The 27,008-nt window shown below is 49.3% G+C and overlaps 1 protein-coding gene across 1 annotated transcript in view; it reads left to right on the forward strand.

Moving 5' to 3' along the window:
* The window catches only part of SORL1 (sortilin related receptor 1), a 38,320-nt gene extending 20,652 nt beyond the window's left edge, over positions 1–17,668 (forward strand). The window contains exons 25-47 of the mRNA XM_075172959.1: positions 1,999–2,124; positions 2,348–2,455; positions 2,927–3,058; positions 3,318–3,449; positions 4,152–4,286; positions 4,669–4,824; positions 5,386–5,535; positions 5,913–6,041; positions 7,559–7,685; positions 8,238–8,407; positions 8,979–9,091; positions 9,424–9,528; positions 10,506–10,578; positions 11,756–11,838; positions 12,117–12,213; positions 12,804–12,988; positions 13,459–13,578; positions 13,679–13,843; positions 14,917–15,091; positions 15,627–15,733; positions 16,395–16,587; positions 16,706–16,918; positions 17,283–17,668. Coding sequence (XP_075029060.1) covers positions 1,999–2,124; positions 2,348–2,455; positions 2,927–3,058; positions 3,318–3,449; positions 4,152–4,286; positions 4,669–4,824; positions 5,386–5,535; positions 5,913–6,041; positions 7,559–7,685; positions 8,238–8,407; positions 8,979–9,091; positions 9,424–9,528; positions 10,506–10,578; positions 11,756–11,838; positions 12,117–12,213; positions 12,804–12,988; positions 13,459–13,578; positions 13,679–13,843; positions 14,917–15,091; positions 15,627–15,733; positions 16,395–16,587; positions 16,706–16,918; positions 17,283–17,350 — 3,062 coding nt within the window. The 3' untranslated portion in view covers positions 17,351–17,668. The remainder of the gene's footprint in view (positions 1–1,998; positions 2,125–2,347; positions 2,456–2,926; positions 3,059–3,317; positions 3,450–4,151; positions 4,287–4,668; positions 4,825–5,385; positions 5,536–5,912; positions 6,042–7,558; positions 7,686–8,237; positions 8,408–8,978; positions 9,092–9,423; positions 9,529–10,505; positions 10,579–11,755; positions 11,839–12,116; positions 12,214–12,803; positions 12,989–13,458; positions 13,579–13,678; positions 13,844–14,916; positions 15,092–15,626; positions 15,734–16,394; positions 16,588–16,705; positions 16,919–17,282) is intronic.
* Positions 17,669–27,008: the final 9,340 nt, after the last annotated feature.

Genomic DNA, 27,008 nt, shown 5'->3' on the forward strand with positions numbered 1-27,008 from the left:
GGATGCTTCTGCGCAAAAAGGGCTCCTTTGTTGCACGGAGGCAGCGAACAAGCTACTGTGTGCTGGTCGCATTTCACAGCTTGAACTCTGACCATTTTCTCGCCGTTAAATACGTTGCAGAAAACCGGTTCTTTGCAGCTTCTCCACAGTTAACTCATCTGACGGAGAGGCAGATTTAGTTTGGGAAATGGCTCCTCTTCTAGCAGCCGCTTTGCTCCATGGGTTTGGAAATCTAAAGAGTCATGAGTATGGAGTCACGCGGGGAAGATCCGCTCTCGGTTTTGCTTACAACTCATATGGATGCAACCTGGTTGCCAGAAGCAGTATTCTTCCTAGTTTACGCCTCTCGCGCAGCAAGTCCTATCCTCATCAGCCTCATTCTCTATTTGCAGTTGAAAGTCACAACACTCAGCCGTCCTCAGCACCACAGTGTAAAACTGATGTCCCTCAGCAGTATCCTAAATTTAACACCCAGGTAGAGCCCTTTCCTCCTTAGAAAAGCCAACAGACAACAATGTATTGGTCTTTTCCATTAAAAAACCCCAAACAAACAGAAAACCAAAAAACAACCAAGCCAAAACCCTAAGTATCTGCATGAGAAGAGGAGAGTTCTGAGGGTGGGCAGCGCTTCAGTCCATCAGTGAAAGGCATAAGATCACACTTGTGAAGCAGTACACGGGATATTTCAAGATAAAAGCGGTGGTTTCCATGCCACGTGGCTGAGATGGGGCCGGGAGAGCCCTGTGGGGATCACGAGAGCCCCCGGGGATACCGGCAGCTGCTTTGTTCTGGCTGCAGCCTCAGAGCCGCTGGGACAGACAGAAGGTGGCTGCTGTCGTGGGGCTCTGGCACGAGGATCTAGGAGATCCCTTTCAGGCTGCCGAGCTCCTGTGTGCTCACCCCCTGCGGCATTTGCGGTGCCTCGAGCGTATGGGGTACATAGCGTGGCGCTGGGGATTGTGGTTGTTAGTATTCCGAGTGCATGGCTATATAAGAAGGTTTAATTTATATTGGTATCACTTATCTCTCATATGAGTTTCTCCAGAGAGAATTACTACAGGAAAGGAACCTACTTCAAAAAGCATATCGGGTGCGTAAAGCCTACAGTTGAAATTATCTGAGAGGATCACAATTATTTGAGAAACATTTCATCTGACTCCACCGGCTGCAATTATTGCTCTTATCTAAAATAATTACATTTCACACTGAATACCTAATAGAATATTACTGCCACAGGATTGTAGTATTTTGAAATATCTGCAAGTGCATGTCACTCGCTAACCTAAAATTCAGTAGCATGCAATTTAATTAAGTTGGACATTGCTTTTCTTCTCAACAACGACAAGTGCTCTCCTGGTTGAAGAGTGGCATTTGTCTCTAAAGTGACAGCATACACCAGGCTTCAACCAAGATACCCCACAGGCAGATATTTTCATGACAGGAGCCTAAGGAAAGCCAGGGCCCTACTCCCTTGGAAACCCAAGGAGAATTGTATTTCTAATTTGCTCTGGCAACACGGAAAAGCCTCGCTTGCCGTAATTAAAGGCTGTCTCTGAGTCTGTCCTGCCCTGCATGGGGGACCCTGCCGCTCTGCCAAGGCTTGCTTGCTCGCTGTGACGTTTCTTGCCATCTCTGGCAAGATGCCACCACCATCACCTTTGCCCACACACACCAAGGACCGAGATCAAAGGGCTCCTGACTTGGGGAGAGCTTTGGGAGGGCTCGCTAGCCTCCGAAAGCCATCCCTGAGGCACAGCAGGCTTGTGAGCAAGCACGGCACGGAGAAGAAAAGAGACCCAGGGAGACCGTGGACTCCCGGCAATCTCTTGCCTGGGGCAGTCACTTTTGCTCTGGAGCTGCGCTCAGTGCCGGGACCTGCCACGGCAAAAAGTCCTGGTGCAGGCGGAGCGAGCAGGGGCCCGACTCGACGCACGCCGCAGCTCGGCGGGGAGGCGGCGATGCCCCGCGCTCAGGCGGTCCCCCCGGCTCTGGTTTCAGCAGTATATCACACCTGCGAGGCCTCCAGCTTCCAGTGCCAGAACGGCCACTGCATCCCGCAGCGCTGGGCCTGCGACGGCGACGCTGACTGCCAGGACGGCTCCGACGAGGACCCCGCCAACTGCGGTAATGCACGCCGCGTGCGGAGGGGGCTCTGCCATGGGGCGGGAGGGATTTCTGCAGACTCGCTGAGATAAACCTGCAGTAAACGCGGGGGGACGATTCTCATCCCCCCAAAAGCAGGCAGACACAGGGAGAAGGGAACTGGGGGCCGTGCCGTGGGTTTTTGTAGCTAACCAAAGGCAGCTTTAAAAAAACTGCACAACATCTACCCAATTCTGAATTTCAGAAAAAAAGTGCAACGGCTTCCAGTGCCCAAACGGCACTTGCATCCCAACCAGCAAACACTGCGATGGCATCAACGACTGCTCCGATGCCTCGGACGAGCAGCACTGTGGTGAGTACCGGGGCTGCGGGGAGCTGGCGGGGCCCCCAGCGGCAAGGGCTGACAGCCTTCACGGTCTGCCAAAGCCTGTCTCGCTGGGAGAGAGCCCTGGTGAGATAATGGGAAAGCCTTAGTTAGCATTCACGAGCCCCCTGGGAAATCGGCCGGTCTGCGGGTGTCAGCAAAAGGCGCAGCAGGCAGGGTGGTGACGGATAGGGAGGGCGCGCTGTCAGGGGCTGTATTCAGGGAGGTGACCAAACCCTTCCTGACGCCTGTGCCAACCCGCTGGCACCCCGACGCATTACCGGGCGAGGGCAGCCTGTGCAGGGACAGAGCTCGAGTGATTTGTCTTGGAAACTTTCTGTAACTTCCTGAAATCCAGCCGCTGCGCTCAGGTCTGTGCAGATCACAGCGGGGGGCATTCCTGCTGCCAAGGGCGGCAGAGGTGCCATCCCCTCCCCTCCTGACCTCCCGTTTCTCCAGAACCCCTGTGCACCCGCTACATGGATTTCGTGTGCAAGAACCGACAGCAGTGCTTGTTCCACTCCATGGTATGCGACGGCATCATCCAGTGTCGAGATGGATCAGATGAAGATGCCAACTATGCTGGCTGCTGTAAGCATGACATTGTGCATCTTTGCAAAAGGAGGGTTGGAGAGAGAGTGGAACCAGAGGCATGGAGAGGAGAGTGCATTCCCCAGGGTACCAGAAAGCTGCCAGATGTCCTAAGAGGTGGCTCTGGACTGTAATGCTCTGCTTATAAATCCATTATTACCTCTGAGCGTGCTCCTTTCTTCCTCCTCAATGATGAGCTGCCCTCAAGCCCTTGGTCTTTACACTAAACCTCCGATGTCTCTCTGTGCCACCCCTGCAGCCCAGGACCCCGAGTTCCACCGGACTTGCGACCAGTTCAGCTTCCAGTGCCAGAACGGCGTGTGCATCAGCCTGGTGTGGAAGTGCGATGGGATGGATGACTGTGGCGATTACTCTGACGAAGCAAACTGTGGTGAGCAGTACTCAGGGTCTCTCGTCAGCATAGTTCCAGCTTCCTCTGAATTTCAGGAGCATAGAGTACTGGCTTCTTCATGTTTTACATGTGGACTCGTGTAGGTACATATACATGTGTGTAGCATTCCACTTGCATCTTGCATGGAGATCAGTATTATTTTCCTGATATTGCAGGTAGGTAAACTGAAGCACACTGAAAATCCGATATGGCTGGCACATCCTGTGCTTGACTAAGTCATATGTGCCCATATTTACTCCACAGATTCCCAGCCTAAAGCAGACAGGCAGTTTTCAGCCAAACTCAATATTTACCACTGTTCCCTGGGTAGCTGTAGGAGCTGTACCCAGCCAGACGAAGCAGCTGCGTCTTCATTTCAGAATTGTAGGGTTTGCTTCTCCGTTTCTGCCATGCTCTGTCTGAATTTCACTGTCAGCTCTGGTTCTCAGATCATAGGTGGTGTCTGGCCATGAAGCACCCAGCACACCGACATGGTAGTGGTGGCAACAGGCTAGCGAGGGCTGTAAGGAATGGGGATGCTGGAGGTGAAGAGAAAGGACCCTGCCTGTACTGCTAGGGGAATAGACAGGGTGATGCTCTCTGGACCAGCCTTAGCCTAGCCTGAGACGCTCCCACACCTCAGCTGTGCTGAAGCCTGGTGAGATAACGCTGGGCTTCAAGGCACTCTCCTCTCATTGTCAGAAAACCCGACAGAGGCCCCGAACTGCTCCCGGTACTACCAGTTCCAGTGCGGGAACGGGCACTGCATCCCCAACCGCTGGAAGTGCGACGAGGAGAATGACTGCGGGGACTGGTCCGATGAGAAGGAGTGCGAGGGTGAGGGCACACGGCGCTCTGCTCGGCTCGCGGGAGCCCTGGCCGAGGCTGGGCTGTGGCGTGCTGAAGGACCGCTCTCAGCATCCGCTGCCTTCCCGCAGGGCTGCTTGGGACAGCCTGCTCCAGCCCCCGTGGCTCCAAAAATCCCCCATGAATGGGCTGTGTGCGCACTCTCGTGCATCTTTTTACTCTGTGATTTTGGAAATCCTGTTTAGGAGCTGCGCAGATACAACGCAGATGAAAACATTGGGCTTGTAATGCCTTGCCTGCTCCCCACTTCCCTCTGCTGATGGTGGCTTTCAGTCTGCTGGGAACAGGCACAGCTTACAGCCCGTACGCAGGAGCTGGCCTCTCAGATCAGCTCTGAACGGTGTATTTTTAGGTTCTCCGGTTCATCCCATTACTACATCGATCCCACCAACGTGTTTACCTAATCACTTCCGTTGCAACAGCGGTGCCTGCATCATGAACAGCTGGGTCTGCGACGGGTACAAGGACTGCACCGACGGCTCCGACGAGGAAGCCTGCCCTACTTCACGTAAGCTTTTCTCTTCCTCACCCCTTTCCTTTTTCTGTAGGATCACATCTGTTGGCCTTTCAGAGCCTTGCCAGATTACAGGGTTACGTGGTGTAAAAGCCCTCTGTCTCTCTCTCCCCGGGGTCAGAGCTCCTGCCACCAGCTGGGACACCGCTCCAGCCCCGCAGGCGGCATGAATTACTGCCGCAGCACGTCCGTGCTCAAATGCCGTCATGTCTCAGACTGCATAGGGGCACGGAGAGCGGGGCTGCAGGGTCGGTTTCCAGCTCACACCTACGCTGAAGGTAAAAGAGGGTTTTTTCTCGCTGCGGTCCTTGCTGAGGCCTGCCGAGCTCTGAGCTGGTGCAGGACATCCCCTGCAAACAGTTGCTTTTCCAGCCCTCTGCAGTCGGGAGGGAGGATGGCTTAGGCATCATCCCAGCAGAAGCCATTTACCTGCTAGATGGGAAGAGATTGCCATCTAGTGGAGTCGGGACCTGGGGACAGGTTTTGGTCCCTCCTGGTGGCAGCGGCAGCCTGGCTGTGCTTTGGGTGGTTTCCTCACTCGCTGCTTGCGTGCAGGACCCAACGTGACGGCCACCTCCCCGGCGCTCCCGGGACGCTGCAGCAGGTTCGAGTTCGAGTGTCAGCAGCTGCACAAGTGCATCCCCAACTGGAAGCGGTGCGACGGCCTGCGGGACTGCCAGGACGCCACGGACGAGAGGAACTGCCGTAAGCGCAGGGCAGGGAGAGCGTCTTGCCTGGCTCTTTCCCTTGGGAAGCTCTTTGTGAGGACAGGGCAGCCACCGAGGAGTTTTATTGCTGGTGGAATCCATAATTACAGTAAAAAAGGGGAAAAAAGGCCCTTCCCATTAGAAGTCCAGCTGTTGTTTTCAGTGGGATAAGCTCCAGGTTCTTCTGACGCCACCATGGGTGATCATGCCAGAAGATGCAGCCAGGACGAGATAGCCCTATGACTGACACACTCAGCCCGCGCTCCATCCCTGACATCATGCCTGCTTGTGAACTAGCACTGGCACTGCAAACTGCCCAGTGCTGGTGAGAGAACGTTCCTGCCTTGAGTTCCGAAACCTTTCTGCCTCTTTCAGCTACTCACAGCACCCTGTTGTGCCCTAATGGTTATAAATGCGAGGACGGAGAGGCCTGCATTATGGTGACAGAGCGGTGTGATGGCTATCTGGACTGCTCGGACAGCAGTGATGAGAGGAACTGTACCGGTAAGCAGCAGCCCTCCCATTTCTCATGCTCTGCTCTGTGTTAGCACGCAGAGGTGTTCTCCTGGATACGTGATCTTTCATTCACAACATCCTGGAGGTATCTGCCTCTGTCCAGCTCTCCGAGCTGCCTCCTTGCCCATTTATAACCAGCTAAGACAAACTTCCCGTCCAGCTTCTACACTGACAATTCATCTTCCAGCAGCCTCAGATACAGAAAAACAACTTTAGGGCAGGTAGGAGCAAAGCTGTCTATTTTAAGTGGCCCACGGGTGAAGCAGGAGTCTGCAGCTCTGTCCTCCTTTGCAAGGTGACCCTGGGAGCTGTGGCACGTGCCCCGCCACCATCGCTGGTCCTCCCACCCTGGCCTTCAGTGGCCCCGCGGAGGCAGGCGGGATGCACACCGCAGCCCGCCCTGGGCAGATAACGGCGATCAATCGCTGTCTCTGGCCAGCCATGAGATTCAGCCGCTTTCCTGCTGAACTGCTTGGGGGTTTAAGCATCAATCAGGTTTTAGTTCTTTAATTAAATATTGATTGGGAGAAGCTAGCAGGTTCAGGGGAGGGGGAAGGAGCTGCCGAGATTCACAGCTCGGCTGCTATGTCAAGGGGAAACCATCTCTTTTCCCTCGGATAACTTGTCTTGCCGTGCCTGTCTGCAGGCCTGTGTGCCTGCTGGGTTTCGTTTCCAGTTGGTTAGGGAAAGCGAAGTGGCAGCAGCTTGGCTCTGCTCCGCCTGGTTTCTGTACAGCACTGGGAATGAAGCTGGGCACCCGAGCGGGGCCAGGCCACGGCATTTGGGTGTGGGCTCTGACACGCGGTCCCCGGAGGGAGAGCGCAGGGAGTGGCCTAGCGGGAGCAGGGCATGGATTTGGGCTGTTTCAGATAAGCACCCGAGTCCCCACCACTGCCAGCGCTGGATTTCAGCGCTGTTATCCCCTAAGTGCCTCTCCCAAGGTCAGGCAGCGATTCAGCCGCAGAGCTCGCATGAAGGCAGTCCCCAGACTACTGCCTTAATTATCAGCCTTTGCTCGGGTCCTGCTGCTCGCGAGATGTGCTAAGGAAAACTGCGCAAAGAAAAGCCTTGGGTGGCTTACAGCGACAGCAGAGATTCATCGCACAAGTAGAAGAATGACTTAGCTTGCACTGATCAGTTTGCACTCATACACTTTCAAAATGGTGTTAAAGAGTATTTCATCAACAGCCATACTTTATCTTTCCTTGGGGGAAAGGGGATGCTTGCATGGTGCAGCATAAAGACAACCAAGACATTTTGGGGAGAACTAAGAGCACCGGCGGTACATTCCTGCTCTGAACTGCCTTCTGAAGAGACCGCTCTTCTCCATTGATAACACTCACCTAAATTACACATCTAATTTGAGCGAGGCAAATACTCCCTTCAGTCATACTACTGCTTCTACCTCCACATGTTGTTTGTGCTACGAACATAATTCCTGTTTCTGTTCTGGACAAAGGGCTTGTTTCCCTCTGATAGACTAACTTTTCCTGTTGCCTGCTTAGATGACACAATCGTGTACAAAGTCCAGAACCTCCAGTGGACAGCCGATTTCTCCGGCGATGTCACTCTGACGTGGGCTCGGCCAAAAAGAATGTCCTCGACCTCCTGTGTCTACAACGTCTATTACAGGTACACCGCGCGTTACGCTGCGTGACCCGTTGCTGTTCGTATCAAGTGAAGGCTAGGAGAAGCATGAGGACAGGTATCAGCATGCCCATGTTTATAGCAAAATACCCTACAGAATCGGGCCTGAAAGACCGAGAGCTGCACAATCTAGTTCTGCCTGGAAAATCTTCTTTATTGCAAAGACAATCCAAAATAGCTGTAACTAAGGGGGCATTTTTGGAGAACTGTTTTTGTTTCCACCAGATTATTTACTCAGACAGTAATGTGGCTATATTTGGGGTATTTTTCTGCTCAGGTCTTGTCTTTGTGGGACCACTAACAACGAGAACAAAGTCAAGAAATTAGAGCACAGCAGTTATAGAAAACCTCAGAGGACGGTGCTTATAAGTCACTAAGCTATGTTTAGTCAGGCTTTAAGAGAGCATCCTTTCGAGCAGGTAGTGTGGCTTTACTGGAAAGGAAACCAAGCAGCAAGTTCTTAACATACAGATAGACGGTGTCACCCTTAGTTACTAAACACCGTCCTGACTGCAGGGGTGTGACTCTCTCGCGCAGGGTGGTCGGTGAAAGCATTTGGAAGATTTTGGAAACCCACAGCAACAAAACCAACAGCGTTTTGAAAGTCCTCAAGCCTGACTGTACCTATCAGGTGAAAGTCCAAGTGCAGTGTCTCAGCCGAGTCTACAACACCAACGACTTCATCACCCTCCGGGCACCCGAAGGACGTAAGCAGACCTGCACGGTCCTATCAGTGACCTGATGCATTCCACTTCGGCTTAGGAAGTGGATACCACGGAGGTATCCCCGTTAAGAACAGAAGGAGTCTTTCCACAGGCCTGGGAATTGTGCTGGGCAGGGTTCCCTGCCTAGAGTCAGTCCTGCACTGGGTCACCAACCTGCCCTCCTTCTTGCCCATGACTTAGTGGTTTAGTATCACTGGGAAGTTCATCTCTTCTCACAGTGCAGTGAGGAGCCCACGGGACTGTTCAGAACCACACGCAAGGGGCAAGATCTTTCTAGCTGCCGAGTGAAGGTCAGGTTAAGGAAGGGGTACAAAACAAAGCAAAGAGCTTAGCAAAATCCTAGCTTCACCACAGTCACTAAAAAGGCTTTATTGCTCCAGAGGGGGGTGAAAGGGACTTGGGACACAACTGCAGGAAGAAGACGTCTCCCATGAGCCAGGACCACTTGGCCATTCCCCCTCTGTCCCAACCTTTCAGGGAGACCTTGCTGTTCCCCCTGTGATCCGGACACACCAACGGCGACTGTCACTAACACCTCTGTTTCTCTCCCTAGTACCAGATGCTCCCTTTAACCTTCAGCTGTCCCTGAAAAAAGAAGCTGAGGGCGTGGTGACGGGCTGCTGGAGTCCCCCCGTGAACGCCCACGGCCTCATTCGGGAGTTCATCGTGAGTCCTGCTGCCCGGCGGGGCCGAGCCCAGATGGGTGGTGGGACAGGGAAGGCTGCTGAGGGCAGCTGGCCTTTCTGAAGACGCTGTGTCTGCAGAGGGGGGTGGGCCAGGAATAGGACATTTCGTAGAGGAAGTCTGCTGAGCACATCGGGCAAGTTGGGAGAAGAAATGCTGTAGGTAGCGACACAGCCCTCGGGTTCATAATTTCATTTCTGGCTCCCTTTCTAAGCTTTTGTACTTCTTTCTACTGAGATTTTGACACAGAGGGACCTGTCATCCCATGGTATTGTTGACTGTGGAGCCCTCATCCCTTGTTTTGGTGCTCCTAGGTGGAATACAGCAGGACTGGATCCAAGGAGTGGTCGTCCCTTAGAACCACCAAAAACTACACCGAGATCAAGAACTTACAGGTCAACACGTTATACACAGTTAGAGTGAGTATTTGCAAAGCTCTATCTATGCATGCTCTCATTACTTTTAGTAGATAGTCACTAGATAGTCCTGCACAGTCAAGCACTTGCTAAAAAAGTATGTTGTTAAAATTCTGCCCTTTAATGTCAACCCACAATGGGGGCTTGGCATTTGCACTGCTAATGTATATAGTTTCAAGGCCTGAATTAAGGCCCTTGATTTGCTCCTTCTCCCAGAAGGCCAGGCTGTATTATGAAATCTGCACTAATTGCCCATTCCAATGTCACTGCAATTGCACCGCATCTGGGCCAGAGATAAATTTGGTCCTGACTGTATCACTGGGAAAAGAAGCAGATGCGCCTGCGGGGAATATGTGCCCATGGGAGAAGCTGGGTAGTTATAGACAGAACTAGTAAGAATAGGAAATGAAAGTCTGCACACTGGGCCCTGGGAAACGTATGCTCTGCCACTTGGCATCCTCCCTGTGCTGAATGAGCATGGGTTCTTGGGAGTTCACTGGGAGGTGGGATAAACCCCTCTCCCCATCCATGAATCAGTGTTATTCTCACACTCGGTGGGATCGAGTCTTTCCTTCCTTGGTATTCCTTCCTGTACTAACCTGTTCCCAAATAAATTTTTGGAGCTGGATTCAGCGCTCACATGGACTTTACTGGCATGGTTCTTACCTATGCTATGGCTGATAGAGCCCAAAGCTCCTTATCTTGATGGACTCCTCATAAAGATCTCATAAGAGAGTGGTTATCTGCAACGAGGATGCACCTCCCTCCTCTTAGATTCCTTTAATTGACTTAAAGTAGTCTGCTTTATCTCTGTAATAAGCATTTTATTGCCAAGTAATTAAGCTATTGTTTGCTTCAAAGTCCTTCTCCCATGAGCTCCGCCACGTCTGTAACCTTGCTCTAACCTCGTTCTCTGTTTGCATTATACAATGTTGGCGGCGTACATTTGCTCATATTAACTAACCCTCTTATTTGAAAAGGTTGCTGCAGTAACTAGTCGAGGAGTGGGAAATTGGAGTGATTCCAAATCCATAACCACCATAAAAGGCAAAGGTAATTGTTGTTGTTCCAGTCAACTCAGACAACATAGCAAAAAGGCTGCATACAGGCCTGAAGTGTTAGCATCAGCACGCATAACCACCTCCTCGTTCTTTATTCTTCCCTATTGAGCGTTTTACACTATTTAACAACTTTGCTGTACCATTTTGCTTAACTTGATCTGCCTTAAAGTTCAGTGGCAAGTCTGAACGGGTTGCTGACTCTTCCGCTGAACTCTGTGGCACGTAGGATGGAGGTACTGCCCTGGAAGTGGGCGAGAAGCCTGTCCAGAAGGTGCCCCTCTCTCCTGCACTGCAGATAGATTCCCTCTGACTTGTGTAGGCTAGATCCTACCTTCGGGTAGGCGAGACACATTACCACTTACTCCTCCGCTGTCACTGGCTGAAAGGATTGCTCTCCCTCTTATGTTACAATTATGATGGTTTCTGCATCTCATGTAGGTTAGACCACTAAAAGACCACTAAGGCTCCCGTGAACTATCACAACATTACAGTAGATAAATTCAAACAACACAGTAAATCATTTCTCTCCAAACTGTTTTTAGAAAAGTCTTTTGAAATCATTTGTATTCGTGCCAAGTTTTTCTTCCAAACCTATATTCTGATGTCAAAATTGTCTACTAATTTGTTAGGTAAAAGTTCATCCTCACTATGTTGACAAGGGAAGGAAAGAAAACACCGTGCTACTAGACTTGCAGGATTCAGATAATATGAAGTACATGAGTACCTGATGGTTAGAAAAACAGAGGTAGAAAGAACCGTAATAACTTTCACTTCAGGTTTTGTGTGAGCGTTTGGCAGCTGTCCCCAGAGGTAGCTCCCGACCTCCCTCACCAGTTCCTCTGAAGGCCAGAAGCGGTTAACTGTGATATGAGCTTGTCCCACTGAGGTCAGAAGTAAAACACCTGTGTCCAGGCCTCTCTGCTTCCAGCCTGTGCTGAGCAAGGCACAGATAAGGCAGCTTTTAGGTGGTTGACTGAAAAAATGATGGAGGTTCAGCATGTCAGTGCCTTCTCTGAGGGGCACATGTCTTAGAGACAGGCAAGGTTGGGGCTGGAAAAATGGGGGATGATTGTCATAACGAAAGACTGTATTTTACCTGTCCCCTCTCGGTAAGTGTTTGTATTTCTTTGTGCTGCAGTAACAGCTGTTTCTCCCTTTCTTTCTTCCAGTCATTCCTCCACCTGTCATACACATTGAGAGCTACAGCGAGGACTCCATAAGTTTCAGCCTAAAAATGACTACTAATATCAAGGTAAAATTTTTACCTTTACTTCTGAAACTAGAATAAAGAAAAAAAGGCCTGCGATGGGTGAATACTGGATGGGACAAGCTGTCACCCATTTCAGTATTGCAATTACTTTTTGAAAGTAGTTATTTCATCCCAAATAATTTCTTACTACTCATCAGCCGTCCCATCTCTCTTAATTAGGATGGGAAATACAATGCAAAGACTTTCACCAGTGAGTCTTTCACTGCATGCAAAACCAGCTGAACTGATAGTTCTTATTGTGTGCCCTTGCCACTTGACAGGTCAGCGGTTATGTTGTGAACATCTACTGGACATTTGATACACACAGGCAGGAAAGAAGAACTCTGATCATAGAAGGAGAAAAGTCCATCCAAAAAGGTAAATTCTGTGCAAAGTGTAAAATTCTGCTTTCGTCAAAACCATGCGGAAGGTTTTATGGAAGGCTATAGGATGTTTTTTTCCCTTTTTTTGCAACTGAGTAGTTTCTGTTTAGTTAAGAATAAATCTTGAGAGGACAAACCAGCAAATCCTTGGCCTCTTTTCTTAGGACGTGGAGATTTCAAGCGGATCTGGGATTTATCCTCCAGAGCTGCGCTAGCCTTTTTTCATCACATGGGATTTTGTTTGTGGTTCCTTATCTACTCTGCCAAAGGTCAACAATTTCTTGGGCTTGTATACAGTATGTGTCCCTATTAATCAGATTACTTTCTGGTTTGGAAAAATCACTGGTATGCACAGTCTAGATACGGGAAAGCATCCCAATACAGAAGAGCACAGGCTAGGTTAGATACCAGAGTCGCAGGTGCTTCTGTATAAAGGAAATGACTCAAAATGAATCAAAACACAAACCAAGAGAGGCAGGCTCCTGTCTAAGATTGTTTGATGCTGCTGACCGTTTCCTAGTGCTCTCACCCTGCCATTGCAGTACTTTGCCTCACCTAATAGTGCACATTTCTCTTCTTGCTCAGTGGCAAATTTGACAGCACACACCCCCTATGAAATTTCTGCTTGGGCTAAGACGGAGCTGGGTGACAGCCCTCTGTCTTTTGTACATGTGGTGACCAGTGGGACAAGACCTGCATCACCAAGTCTCAAAGCCAAAGCCATCAACCAGACTGCGGTGGAGTGCAGCTGGACCGGACCGAGGAATGTCGTAAGGCACCGACCCTCTTTTCTCACCAGCCAGGACGGGGTCTAGCTCAGAGCCTCAAGACACAAGCAAAATCTTAAAACAAGATTATTTGTAGGGATTGAATTGCAAGGCCCTGAAAATTTTATGCTTAAAAAACAAGGGAAAGCGCCTGCTGCCCCTTAAACAGAAGCAAGGAAAGCCTTCTTGTCCTTTCGTTCAGCCACTGATCCGGTGGAGAAGGTGCTGAAACACAGATAGCACGATGCTGCGGTGGTCTTTCAGTTGACTGCTGTGTTATCAGAGCTGCGCCCACGGTGGGGAGTGCAGCGGTGTGTGGGCAGACTGAACCTGAACTTGGGTGGGAGAGAGCGCCCAGAGGAAAAAGGGTTTTTGCGTCCTGTCCCTAAAAAGCAACAGCCAGTGAAAGTTTGGGTGGGAGCTCCGGCCCTTGCCAAAATCTGTACCATCCCTGTTGTGCTCTTCCTCCGCAGGTCTATGGCATCTTCTACGCCACATCCTTCCTAGAGCTGTACAGAAGCCCTCACAACACCACCACGACCTCCCACAACATCACTGTGATGGTGCAGCGGGACGAGCAGTACCTGTTTCTGGTAGGCTCCTTTTCTGTTCCCTCTCCTACCTGCATTGCGGGCTGTAGTTTGGTACCGAAGGGTGCAGGCACAGTATTAACCGCTGTGTCATCCCTTCAAGGTCCGTGTGATGTCTCCCTACCAAGGGCCACCGTCCGACTACGTTGTGGTGAAGATGATCCCTGACAACCGGCTTCCCCCTCGGCACCTCCACTCGGTGCACACCGGAAAGACGTTCGCAGTCATTAAGTGGGAATCGCCCTACGATTCGCCCGACCAGGACATGGTAATATCTCGCAGCGCCTTCTCCTGTCCCTTTGCGCGCAAAACCCTCGCTCAAAGAGATCCCTGCCCTACTGCTGATGGAAATGGCCTCAAGTTGCGCCAAGGGAGGTTTAGATTGGACATTAGGAGAAATTTCTTTACTGAAAGAGTGGTCAGGCCTTGGAACAGGCTGCCCAGGGAAGTGGTGGAGTCACCATCCCTGGAGGTATTTAAAAGACGTGTAGATGTGGTGCTTAGGGACATGGTGTAGTGGGCATGGGGGTGTTGGGTTGACGGTTGGACTCGATGATCTTGGAGGGCTTTTCCAACCTTAATGATTCTATGAGAACTGAGTCTGAAATCAGGTCTACCCTCCATCTAAATAGTTGTCGTCAAGATGCTGACACCTCCGGGACCTGCATTTCCTCTCTTCACATTACTGGCCATTAGCTCAGCCCTATAACATTCACGCTGCCTTTCAAGAGTCAGGTCTGGGATATCTGCTGCTGACTGAGTCTGAAAGCAAACTTGTGCATGCAATAAAGTACCTTTCTGGGCTTCAGGCCGGCGGGACAGGCAAGGGGCCAGCCGGGCTGCGGGCTCTGCCTCCTGCTCCAGCCGCGCCAGCGCGGCCCCCACAAAGCCCGGTTCTGTTTTCTGGCACGCTGGCGTACAGTCAGGTCTCGCTCCATTGAAGGCGAGTCATTTTCTCAGCAAGCTTTGCGCTCCTATTCTGGTCCAGAGACTTCAACGGTAAAGGTTTAAAGGTATAAATCTTCCCGGCAAAACTGGAAACTTTGACAGGGCAGGAGTTTGCCCTGCATCCTTGTGATTCATTAAGAAATACAACCTGAGATTTTCCTCCTGCCCTCATCTATTCCAGTAACTGCATTTTCTGTATCTGTAAATACTGACCTCGGGCAGGGATCCAGCTAGTCCAGCAAGAGGCTTGAAATATTACTTCCCAGGCTTTCTGTAGAGTGCAGGCATGGTTTCATTTAAATTTTGTCTAATGTCCTACCATTGTATGAGATTGCTAGCAAATCTGCAGGAAAGTAAGATCTTTCACTGTGTGCGCCTTTCCTCCCCCTCCAGTTATATGCTGTTGCAGTTAAAGATTTAGTAAGAAAAACAGATAAAATCTACAAAGTGAAAACCCGGAACAGCACGGTGGAGTACACCATTAAGAAACTCGAACCGGGAGGCAAATACCACGTGATCGTTCAACTGGGAAATATGAGCAAAGAATCCAGCATGAAGATCAACACAGGTAAAGGAAAGAGTACTGCTGGGTGGGTCCTCGCAGCGCTGTCCACTGGAGGGGATCCCGCGCCCATCTGCACAGCATCCACCCCACCCCTGCGCCGGGTGGAGGCTGCAGGAGTGTTTCTGCATCGCTTAGTCCTCTCCCACAGCCAAAACCCAATTCCGAGAGGCCTCCCTGCAGCTCCCAGGGAAGGCAGTTATACCCCCAAACAGCAGCAGCGGAGAGGAAGCCTCTCAAACCATAGCCAGGGAGTTTTTCTCCTGCCGAGATGGAGATGGGAATGACACCGGTTTGGCTGGCTGTGTAGACACCGTGAAGAACCGTTACGGTCCTACCATAAAAACCCACCGAAAAACTCCTACCAGCGTACGTGCCACAGTACCCTCTCCTCCAGTACAGCCCTTTTCTAAGCAGAGTATTGTGCTGATCCCTTAAAAATACTAAGTTTCAGAAGTGAGCCCATTGCTGTTTCTCAGCCAAAAGGAAAGTGCCATCAGTGTTAAAACCTAACCTGCCTGCCATTTTTTCTCATTTGCAGTTCCACTGTCTGCACCAGACGCCTTAAAAATTATAACAGAAAATGACCATATTCTGCTTTTTTGGAAGAGTTTGGCATTAAAGGAAAGTAATTTCAATGAAAGCCGGGTAAGTTGCACCGTCTCTCCCATCCTACGGGCAGTGTTTCAGAAAAACCTAGAGCAGAGTTGTTTGCAAGGCTCCTTTCACAGACTCTTTAAAACACACCAGTACGCACTGCTCTCCTAAGTGTCCTTCAGTTCGTATCATGACTAAGGCACTAAAGCTGATAGATCCAATCGATCACCTTTTAGGAACGTAATTATCCTCTTGGAAAAGGTCAACTGTCACGTGTGAAAGGACTGGGAATAGGACACTGCCCTGCCGTGCCGGGAAGCACATCGGTAGCGTCTGAGAATTGTCATGATTTAGACTTCGATAGAAAATCAGTGACATGTTCTCTGTCAGGGCCCGGGCAGGTAGCAAACTACGCCACAAAAGCCATCACCGTTACTGGACTCCGGGTGTTGGGTGGCCTCGGGTGGATGCTAAGAACAGAGTGAACCAGACAGACCAAAATCTCTCCTCCCTGAACTGGCCAAGGTCAATGCACACTGACATGTGCCTGGAGGAGGCTCCACATTGCTCTCTCCCGGCTGATAGCCCAACGTATTTCATCAAAGCTAGATTCAGGAGGAAAAAGAAGTTTCAAAGCCCCATCAGAAGGAGCAAACCTGACCTCTGCAGCCGAGTGATTTGGGGTTTGTGTCTTTGTTTTCACAACTCTCAGGGTTACGAGATTCACATGTTTGACAGCTTGATGAACATCACTGCTTATCTCGGCAACACCACAGAAAACTTCTTCAAAGTTTCCAACCTGAAGATAGGTCACAACTATTCATTCACCGTTCAGGCCAGGTGCCTGTTCAGCGGGCAGATGTGCGGCGAGCCGGCCACGCTTCTCTATGATGAACTAGGAACTGGTAAGTCCCTGGCATTTTCCCCATCCTCCTTAACAAAGACTAACGAAAGCCTCACAAACTCACTAGGGAAACGTGCTATCAGTTGCAAATGGCACTTCTTTCCCTCCCTCATCTGTAGGCGAAGACTCCTCTGCAGCAAAAACCGGTAGATCCACAGACGTCGCTGCCATCGTGGTACCGGTGCTGTTCCTGCTGCTGGTGACCCTCGGGATTGGCTTCGTGGTGCTGTACATGAGGCACAGACGGCTGCAGAACAGCTTCACTGCCTTTGCAAACAGCCACTACAGCTCCCGCCTGGGCTCGGCCATATTCTCCTCGGGAGATGATTTAGGTACGTAGCCCTGGTTTTATGCAGTGGCATTTCAGGACAGCCTTAAGGATGTGAAATCAGTGCAAGACCTAACTTCTCTCTCATGCTTTGGGCCACCTTTGGCATAAAAATCCCTATGGATTTGATCCTGTCCTAAGAGTACAAAGCTGGCCCAGGATAAATGTTTTTAGCGACTTCACTTAAACCACTCCCTCAAATTGGTTAAAACCTGAATATAACAGATATAACAACCAGGTAAGAGCACGAGCAAGGCCACAATATACTGGGTTTGAGGGCAGTTTTGTGGCCAGCTTCAGCAGCCTGTTTAGTCGTGCCCTGTGAAATGCTGAGGGCAGCGTAACAGCACTCTGGGTTTGTTTTACAGGAGATGAGGATGACGAAGCCCCTATGATAACTGGATTTTCAGATGACGTTCCCATGGTCATCGCATGAAGCGCATTTCTGACTGTAAAAACCAAATGATGTAAATATTTTATTTGATAAAAATAGTTGATTGTTTATTTTAAAAATGCACTTTGAGTTGCAATATGTTATTTTTATATGGGCCAAAAAAAATTTTAAAAATACACTTTGTAGTAATCAACTGTGAATTGCAGACTAGGTTGGTTTAGTAACAAATTGCTTTGATTTAACATTAATTTAGTCTTACAAGGCTATGCTTGCTGGGCATGCTTTTAAGTCTGTGAGATACTTTCCGTTGACTAAATTGGCTACTCATTTTATTTTTCTAAGACAAGAATAAATTTATTTAAAAAAATTTCAGGAGATTATATATGTAGAGAGAGATAAGTAATATAGTCCCTGAAGGTTTTGCTTTTACTTTTAAAAAAAATCCTTTGGACTTTGTTTTATATGAAAGTATTTTTGTTGTGTTAATTTATTGGGAAATCTGCTTGAGAACAGATTTCCAAAGTCGTCAGACATTGTACACATTATTGTGTAGAACATGTGCCACTTTATCTTGCAAGGCAGTAGTTCTTGGCATCCCCATCATTGTTCTTGCCATGATAATAAAAATCCTTATTTTTACATATTTTTTCCCCCTTATTAAAAGACACAATCTTTCAGCAGTCTCAGAGCCCCAGTCAAGATACTGCAGCACATGCTTTACCTATGAGTTTGGCTTCCTGCTGCCGTGCCTATAAGCCAAAAGCATCCGACCCTACCAAACCACGGTGCCAAGGGTCCCGCAAGCCCTTGCACGCGGATGTGATGCCCCACGGGCCGTTAGCAGGAGGATTTCTGGGGCTCTGCCCATGGGAGAGAGGGTACCCCCGGGCGGCAGCACTGCAGAATCCTTTCGCAGCGCTGTGCAAGCGCCCAGGCTTTGCAGTTTCAACCCTCGCATTCAGGTGTGCAGTAACAACAGTCCATGCCGTGCCCTACCCTCCCACCGCTGCCCAAACCCCAGCACCTGCAGTTACCGAGCTGCTGACCGTGCCCATCACACGTGGCCTAATTAATCTGTAGCTTACGTCAGTAACGCCACTGAAAAAAATTGCCACTACCTGAAGTTAAAGCGCACACCTTAAAACACAGCTCCCAGCTAATCGGGCCACCTTTCCTCTGTGGAGCTTCTCTAAGATGCTACTGTGTCGGTGGGACGGAAGGGGGAGCCTCCACTGTGCGCAACTAGGAAACAGCTTCGCATACAGATTTTCCACAGGCATACAGAGCTGTAATTACTAACCGTCTAAATTCATTTGGTTTACAGCAGGGATTCGACCCTCCTTCATTAGCATTTCCTAAAAGTAGCTGTAGTTGTACCTTCAGCTTTAGAAGTACCATATATATTCGCATATGTATTATTTTCCCATTACTAGTCATCTCACGTTTCCAGTAGACATGATACTGTCTACAGAGCTAAGCAGTAGAAATGTCTGGTTACCATTGTCAAGCTTTGTTTGTGATAGCAAAATGTGAATCTCGCCACGAATCCAACTACTTGCCGACCCAAGAGTGACGACACGAGCGGATGTTCACGGGTCACGCCTGTCCGTGCTCTATATATGCAAAGCTTCGCACCAGTAAAACACACTATTTAGTCACACTGTTTTCTTTGTTTAAACCAAAAGTATTTTTGCAGTGTAAATTAAGGTATAATTGCAGTCTTCCTACAGATGAAATGAGAGAGGCCAACTATGTTTTGATACATGACTGATCCATTTAATTTCACATACAGAAAATGTATAAAAAGTTGAAGTTCTGTACGGTTTGATACTCTATAGAAATACTAACTCTATTTTCAATTACTGGTGTTATCATTCCCGGTGACAATTTTTCCCCTCAAACCTGGGACCAAACCATAATCAGATTTTTATAAGTAGCAGCGAGCTTGCAGAGTTGCAATATTTTTACCTTGTTAGTGGGTCAGGTGCTGTTCAGGAGTAAAAATTTGGAGTGAATCAACCCAGCGTGTATAGCTCCATTTGGCTAAAATTACAGCTACAGAGAGAGACCAGAATCTGACCCAGAGGCTAAACTATTCTAAAGATATAAATCAAAGGATTTGATACAGGAAAGAAAGCCTAAAAGCAGAGATAAAGACTATTGAACCCCTTCCTTATTAAGCAAATATTTCTGGCACAGGTAATGGAAAACTACAGTAGAGTATCCCAGAAGATGGTACCTCTCTGGTGAGAATTACTGTTGGTTAAATACCGCTACTTTACTCCCCCAGGATAAATCCTGCTCGAGTACGGCAAGTGGAATTTAGCCTATCTCGTGTCTCTATCTGGAAGACAGATGCCAAGGGGGACCCTTGTAACCACTTTATATTCTGCAGAAATCCCGTGGTTGGATGCTTTCAAGCATCAGCTGCGGGACAGGTCACTTCTGGTCACGCTGAAAGGCTCCTCTGTGGCTCAGCCACCCTCGTACGGAGCTCAGTCTATTGCCAGCAAAGCATTTTGTTGGACTAGTCTATTCAAAAAGCACGCTCCCCGTTACCTGTGCCTCGCTAACGCAACGGGGGCAGAACAGAGCCCTCTGCGCTCGGTCTGCAGCGTCGCCCCTGCATTGCACAGAGGTGCAATGGGGCACTGCAGCAGGCAGGCTTTGTGCAGGGCTGAATTTACCTTACGTGGACAGTACTGGAATGCACAGGCACGCCCTACCCTCCCGAGGCTTTCCCTTCATTGCAAAAATCACCGCTGTGCTCTCAGCAAAGCAACTTCACAGGGCTAGTGTATTTTATATAGAGAGAAGTCTACGCCCCAGGCGGGGAGCGAGCAGGATAGGTGCAGTTCTGGGTAAATTGTATATTTTTATGAACTTTTGAAGCACGGGATCTTGTTCATGGAAATGTATGTGGGGTGGGAGGGTTCTGGTGTAAATATGGTACATGGATGTGGATGCATATTTTGTTCTGGTTTTGTTTCAGTAGCCTTATGCGATGTGACATGACTCATTACCTTAACTTTTGGGAAGTGACTTGGGTTTACCTCCTAGCAACCCAGTGACATGTTTGGATCCATAAGGAAAAAAAGGGGTATGGGAAGTACCCTGGTTAGGAGGAACTTCTTCCAGATAATTTGTGTTTGCATCTATTTCAGATTTCACTGCAGATGCTTGCTGGTACTCTTAAGTCCATTTGAACAAAAGACTAAGGTTGAACAGTAAAATCTGGTGGGGTTTTGGACCGTGCTTTGTTTTGCTTTGGCTTGGGTTTTTTTGAGGGTGTCTGGGTTTTGGGGTGGAGCTTTTTACAAGAAAGGACAAGGAGGTGCCATTTTCCAGGCTTGAGATCTGAACACTCGTTCAAGGTCAAAAAAGCGATTCTTTCAGCCTGAATAAATCACATCACTCCTTCGTCCATCAGCCGCCTCCTCCATAAAATGGCTGCGGCGTGCTGCTCGCCCCCGCTCCCGCAGCGACCTGCACACGCGACCGCCTCCGCGGAGCCCAGCACCCGCTCCGGGAGCGCACAGGAGCCAGCCGGAGCATGAGCTTACAGCTCCTCTGCTGCTCGGCCGACGGCCTGTACCCCAGGTAAACGCTAAGAGGGATTTCAGAGAGGGGTGAAGCATGTCGTGTTGACCGCAGGGGAAAACCGTGCGTGGAGATATTTAATCTGCAGAATAGCTGGCGTGCTGTAAGTTCACGCCCCGGTTAACCCTGCCATAACTTGTTCCATGTGCTCCTACCTTGACGCAGCATTAGCAGGAGAGCACTTCAGATTTAGTGCTGGGAAAAAGACTATTTTCCTTGGACAGAGATCAAATTACATATAGATGTATAGGAGCGCATACCCAGCCAGAAAGGGGAGGAGAGAGCATACGAGCGTGCGGGAGCACGTGCCGTGACAACGCTGGCTGCCACCATCCACGCCATTGTCTTTTGGCCTCGTGACCAAAGGACCTTTGTGTTTTCGGGTCATCTTCTTGGTCACAAAATGGTGTTGCTTCCTGCTGGTTTCTAGAAACCCTGGGAGAAGTGACTTGAAAGCTCCTGTCTGGGTGCAGAGGCATCTGCCTCGCCCAGACAACCGACAAGGCAGGATTATTTACTAATCCTGTTCTAGAGTCACCAAAAGCAGCCCCAAACTCACATTGGCCCCCTGGGAAACCCCACCCCAGCCAGCGACTCCCCCCGAGCAGCACACCCTTTCCTCGCAGGGCAGACTGCAGTCTTAGGATCTGCATGCTTGAAATCTCTTTGTAAGGACAGAGAAGTATTTAATGACAAACGTCACTAATTTGCTGATGGAAATGTAAAACTATGTTCAGGAAAGACCAAAATAACATTTTCCAAAACAACTTTCAAGTCTCCTTCAAATGGACTTCAGAAGGGAAATGGTGCAATTGAGTTAGTTACTCTTGGACCCAGAGAGCATCTTCATTACTGGAACTAGCTATAACATTTATAATTAATCCTTCAAAACGTGCAGCAGTCTACAAGCAGCCAGTCAATAATGAGTTTTTTAGAGGTAGTGTCAACTTCTAATCTGGTTCCTTAAGTGAAGTTTAATACTATACCATTTGAATTGCTACTCTGTGTCTTTTTTTTTTTTCATTCACTGATTTCTGCTATGTTATTATTGCACAATTTTGAAGGAATTTTTGTCTGTCAGGTTTTTTCCACTTAATGATAATAATAAAAATGGACTGGGTAAACAAAACATTTTCTGGTTTCCAAAATTATTACGTATCCTCTGTGTGTCTAGTGCAATAAAAAGGAGATTTTTTTTTTCTGAATCGTATTTGATTTTTGTTTTATATTAGAAGGACGTGTTGTATAACCTGACAGGACGATCAGAAACAGAAAAAGTGAGCTTTCTGCAGAAGGAGCAGCAGAGTCCCACTAGAAAGGTACCACTAACGTTCATAATACAATCACATATCTGGGTAGTTCTCGGTCCCTTCCTTCAAGGTCAGCACCAGTCAGTAAGCAACACCCTCAGACACCAGACAACATTTCGAGCCTTCCCAAGCTTCACCTCCGTGTTTGCAGAACAACATCTCCGGCGCTAAGCCCGGCTTGCCACTCACATCACACATTATTTCCCTGGTTAAAATCCCATTTCCACAACAACCCTGTCCCCGCGCCACGTGGTGCGTTTGCACTGTTTGGCTGTTGCTGTTTGAAACCCTGTGTACGCAAGTACACCTGACACCCAAGCAGCTGAAAGCAAGCAGAATCACTGCTCGCAGAGAGAGGTAATGAGCAGGCAGCAGTCTCTTCACACGTACCTCATTTTTTAGGCTATGTAATTGAAAAGGCAACGTGAGCTTGGTGGACGTAATTGAGGCACGCAAGCATCTTAAGTGTTGCACATCATTAATGTTTAGTTTAAGGCAACATTAACAAACAGCCGTTTCTTCCTCCCCGTTGCCCCCTTCTTCATGAATGAAGCTGATTTTTCCCTATTGTTGCTGAAATAGATTGCTCCCCCCAGGAGGTACAAGAAGTTACACCTCATTCCCATGCACCTACTTTCTTTTAAAGTAGTCAACGTGACTTTTTAGCTTCGGCGCTAAGTGTCACTGAGAAAATATTGACAGAGTAAAGGCTTGGCAGAAAAGAGACCTGTTCATGCCTCCCCTCCCAACAAAACTTGCGGATTCTTATGGATAGAAAGATTTTCCCCCCTATCCTTTATTGCCTTCACCAGAACTGTATTTATCAAGTTACCGTGTGATGAACTGAAGAAATACTGCTCTGAGACACCCAGCCTCTCCTGCCCACCGTCCCACTCACAAACCTTTCCCTGGGTTGCCCGTGGACTTTTTATATCAAGACCCCACCGGCCCTCACCTGATCCTCACCTGCAGACCCGATACCTGGAGAGCAGCCAGAAAGTCACAGGTGCAGATTAAACCCACCTGCCCTGGAAGTCTGCACTGGAATTTTTTCCCTGGCTCTTTTCTTTGTATCTTCTCTCTTTTTCTTGCTTTTATGACCTTTCCTTATTATCTAGCCTCTAAACATGACAAGCTCTTGAAAGACAAGAGTTTCTCGTAAAGTCTGTATAGTACCCCTGCGCGTAGGTATACCCTGCTCTCAAACACTTTAGGTAATGGTATTAGGCAATGACTCCTAATGAATAATGGTATCTTAAATATTGCTGAGCATGTTGGCAGTTCTCAAATAAATCTCCCAGCTTTGCTCATTACATGACTCATTTTCTCTTTGAGACCCCCGTTGTCTCTTGTTTTACATCTGAACACGAGTGTGCCACAGGAAGCATCCAGCTCTCTTTTCCCTGCTGCTTTCAGGCCGGAGAGTCAGAGGCATGGCATGATCGCATGGCTCACGCGTGTTTCCCCAAGCCTCCCCTTCCCCATAGCACCCTCTGAATCAAGCACATCTGACAAAGGGGGAGAGGTCTCAGAAGATGCCACTGTCCTATGTGTGCCTTGCAAGCAGGAGGCTATGCAGAGGAAACAGATCCAAGAGAGCGTTCTTGCTGCAAAGCTTTTCCACACTATGAGACAGACAAGAACCCATCGAGGAGGAGGAACCCAACCACCGCAGAAGCTTCGGTTGGAGCACACGATCCAGGCCTGGATCCAGGCTCCCTTCCCTCTGCTGTTCCTGAAACTACATCTCTCTCTCCCACAACTAACAGCAGGGGCTGCTTCCAGCGGATGGACCGCAACCACTGATTTAGGACTTAGTGAGCTGCCTGCAGGAGCGAGCAAGCCAGGTGGAACTACAGCAAGGGCCAAGACTGCAAAAGCACTTCCCAGCATGGGTTAAGCATTTCACAAAATAGATGCGCTCTGATCTTGAGAGAGAGCAGCTGAAGTTCTGGCTCACTGCTCCTCTTTTGAGTAAGCAATCCGAGTTTCTTGTGCCAGACTCCTGAACGTTTGTGTTTAGCCTTTCTCGGCAGGAAAGATGAAATAACTGAGGATATTTTACAGCAGAACTCAAGCTGGAATTTGGGATGGAGGAGCCAAGAGCTCCCAGATAGCCCAGCCCCTGCTTTAAAGAGGGAAGAGAGGGTCTGTGGGAAGGAAAGATTCATGCTAACCATCAACATCTTGGCTCCTGCCACAAAACTCTCAACCTGCCAAAATGTGGGACGCAAGAAAAATGGCAGTCCGGGGCTCTTCCAGGATGTGTGGTTTATTTTTTCCCTGTAAATTATAGGCATCCAGAAGCCCGCATCCCCCAAACTCTCATAGCTGGGCTCACATGATACCCAGCAGATTTGCTCTCCCCAGGCCCTGCAGAGCAAAGCGGGGAGCGGACTTGACCTCATATTCGGCACGAGCACCTGCGTGCGGTTGGGCTGGAAAAAATCCCACTGCTTTGGAAAACAATGGAGGGTGATGAAAAAGGAACTAGACAGTGATTTGGGAAGGAAAGCCAGTAAGACAGTCAGTGAATGGGGAATGGGGGTGTGAGCTGAGCAGGAGTTAATGAAATACATCCTGAAGCTTGCTAGAACCTGATACTGGCTGTACAGGAGGGGAATGTACTTTAGAGATGGAGGATCTGAGGCAGAGGTGGACAAAACGTGGCATTCACATCACCGAGCCTCACATCTCCAGGGTGGCTCGGCCAAAAGAGAAGGCTTATTTTCCCTGGATCTTTCTGCAGCCAGCGGATGGAAGCCAACGCCCTCCAAGGAGGAGTTGGGCACCTGAATGAGCAATTCTCAAACGTTTTTCTACACTTTCTCATTCCCCTCCCACCGTGAGAATGGCTGCCTACACATTTTGTACCTCCCCAAGCCTGAGATCCCGAAGGGTAATGGCAAGGAGGTAGAGAAGAGGTCGGAGGCTGCTCCTGGCCTGGGCTCTATGTAATGTTAGGAAGAATTTATCCTTGCCCAAGCTGTGAGGGTCACTGCAGGCCCCTTCTGTAGCCAAGGAAGAGGCACAGAAGTTCAGAGAGTGCTTCCCCTCGTCTTAAAATAGGTCAGATACTCTTCGCTATAAAGGGAACTTCAGGTGACTACCTCACACTGAGGCTTGTGACTATAAGACACGACAGCCTGTGTGAAACCAATCCCAAACCCCATGATTCGGGTAAGAACATTCCCCCGCCCAGGGGCTGCCTGGCTGCAGCCCCTTTCTGCTCCCGAAGCACATGCACTGCCTTTGCAGCCGCACAGCCCGTGTTGCAGGCAGGAGGAGAGACCCTCTGCCAAATAGCTCTGCTTTTCTAGCTCCCCTTCCCCGAGCAGCTTCCCGAGGCTCGGCTCACGCTGCCAGCGGAGAGCAGCGTGGCAGGTCCTGTCCCAACGCCCTCCGTGCTCCCCCTTTGAGGGCTGCTGGCCCAGCATCGGGGTCAGACTGGCTTTCTGAAATTATACTTCTGAAGCTTCTGAAAAGCTTTCCTTTCGTCCGCCGTGGCTTTCTTGAGATCCCTCAGAAAGCCAGAAACAGAAGCCCAGAGGCCAATTCCCAGTTGTGTGCTTAGTCACAAGACCAGCTTCATTTTCAATCCAGTTCCACTTCGCAGTAGCTATATGTAACTCATAGCCAACATGTCTATGTACCCAGGAAATTACCATGGCGGACTCGGAGCTAGTAAAGACAATAGGCGCTTTTGGCTCATTCATTTGGATCGGCACCATTTCAAATGTACTTTTCCTCCTAAACTTATTTAACCTCGCAACCAAGAGCCACAACGATGGTGAGCTATTTGTTTCAAGACCAGATCTCCTGGGAGAATAGGCACAAAGAATAGAAGGCAGCCTGGAGAGATGGAAGAGAGAAAATTGAGAAAGGGATTCGAATGCATCGCCCTTGGAGACCATGCCAATGACCTGCTAGAGTCCAGCCATCATAAATAAATAGACTCCGTTTATTGTCTAGCCAGGCCGGCAAGCACGGTAATGCTTGAGCCGGTTCCAGCGGGTGGGGCTACCGACCAGCATCGCTCTTTCGTGCTGCGCTTTCTGAGACAAAACAGATGTCGGTCACCGAGCGCCGGTTTTGTCGTGTGATTTGTGATGCAGCCACTTGCATGCAATTGATGAGGGCTTTGTTAACGGCCCCCCAAATCGGAGCCAAAAACTTCTTCCATGGTGGTGAATCCTAAGCAAGTGGCAACAATGCAAAACGAGCGCAGCTCAAAACCTGCGACAATTAAAGCACCATGTTCCGCTCCCTTTGTAAGAGACCCACCAGATGCTCCGCAGCGGTTAGAGAAAAGCCAGAGCCAGACCCCAGCTACGCTCATGCGAAGGGCTGAGCGGGGTGTGCAGGGCTGTGAATCGGCTCCGTCCAAAACGGAACCCATTATTGGCTTTTTAACCTGTTTTGTGGCCGACTCGGTCCAAAGCGAGCAGTTCCTGGCTGGCCCTACTGCCACCCATGTGCAGTAGATGGCAGCAGAAGCTTTAGTCACCGGCCACCAAACTCACTAGGATTCTAGGATTCCTCCCCCCCACCCCTTTTTCTTTTTTTTTTTTTTACTTTTTACTTTTGGTGGCCTCAAAAATTATTAGTTCCAGATGAGCTCCTGCCATTGTAATAGTCCATTTAACCCGATCCACTCTGAGCAGAGTCAGTGCAAGTTCAAATGCAGCATTTTCACATGTAAACTATACATCAGAGACATATTTCTGCACGGCTTTGGGCATTCCTTGTGCAGCCGAAAAGGGGAAACGCAGAAGGTTAAACCTCTCACA

The sequence above is a fragment of the Calonectris borealis genome, chromosome 24, assembly GCF_964195595.1.
Source record: "Calonectris borealis chromosome 24, bCalBor7.hap1.2, whole genome shotgun sequence".
Taxonomy (NCBI): Eukaryota; Metazoa; Chordata; class Aves; order Procellariiformes; family Procellariidae; genus Calonectris; species Calonectris borealis.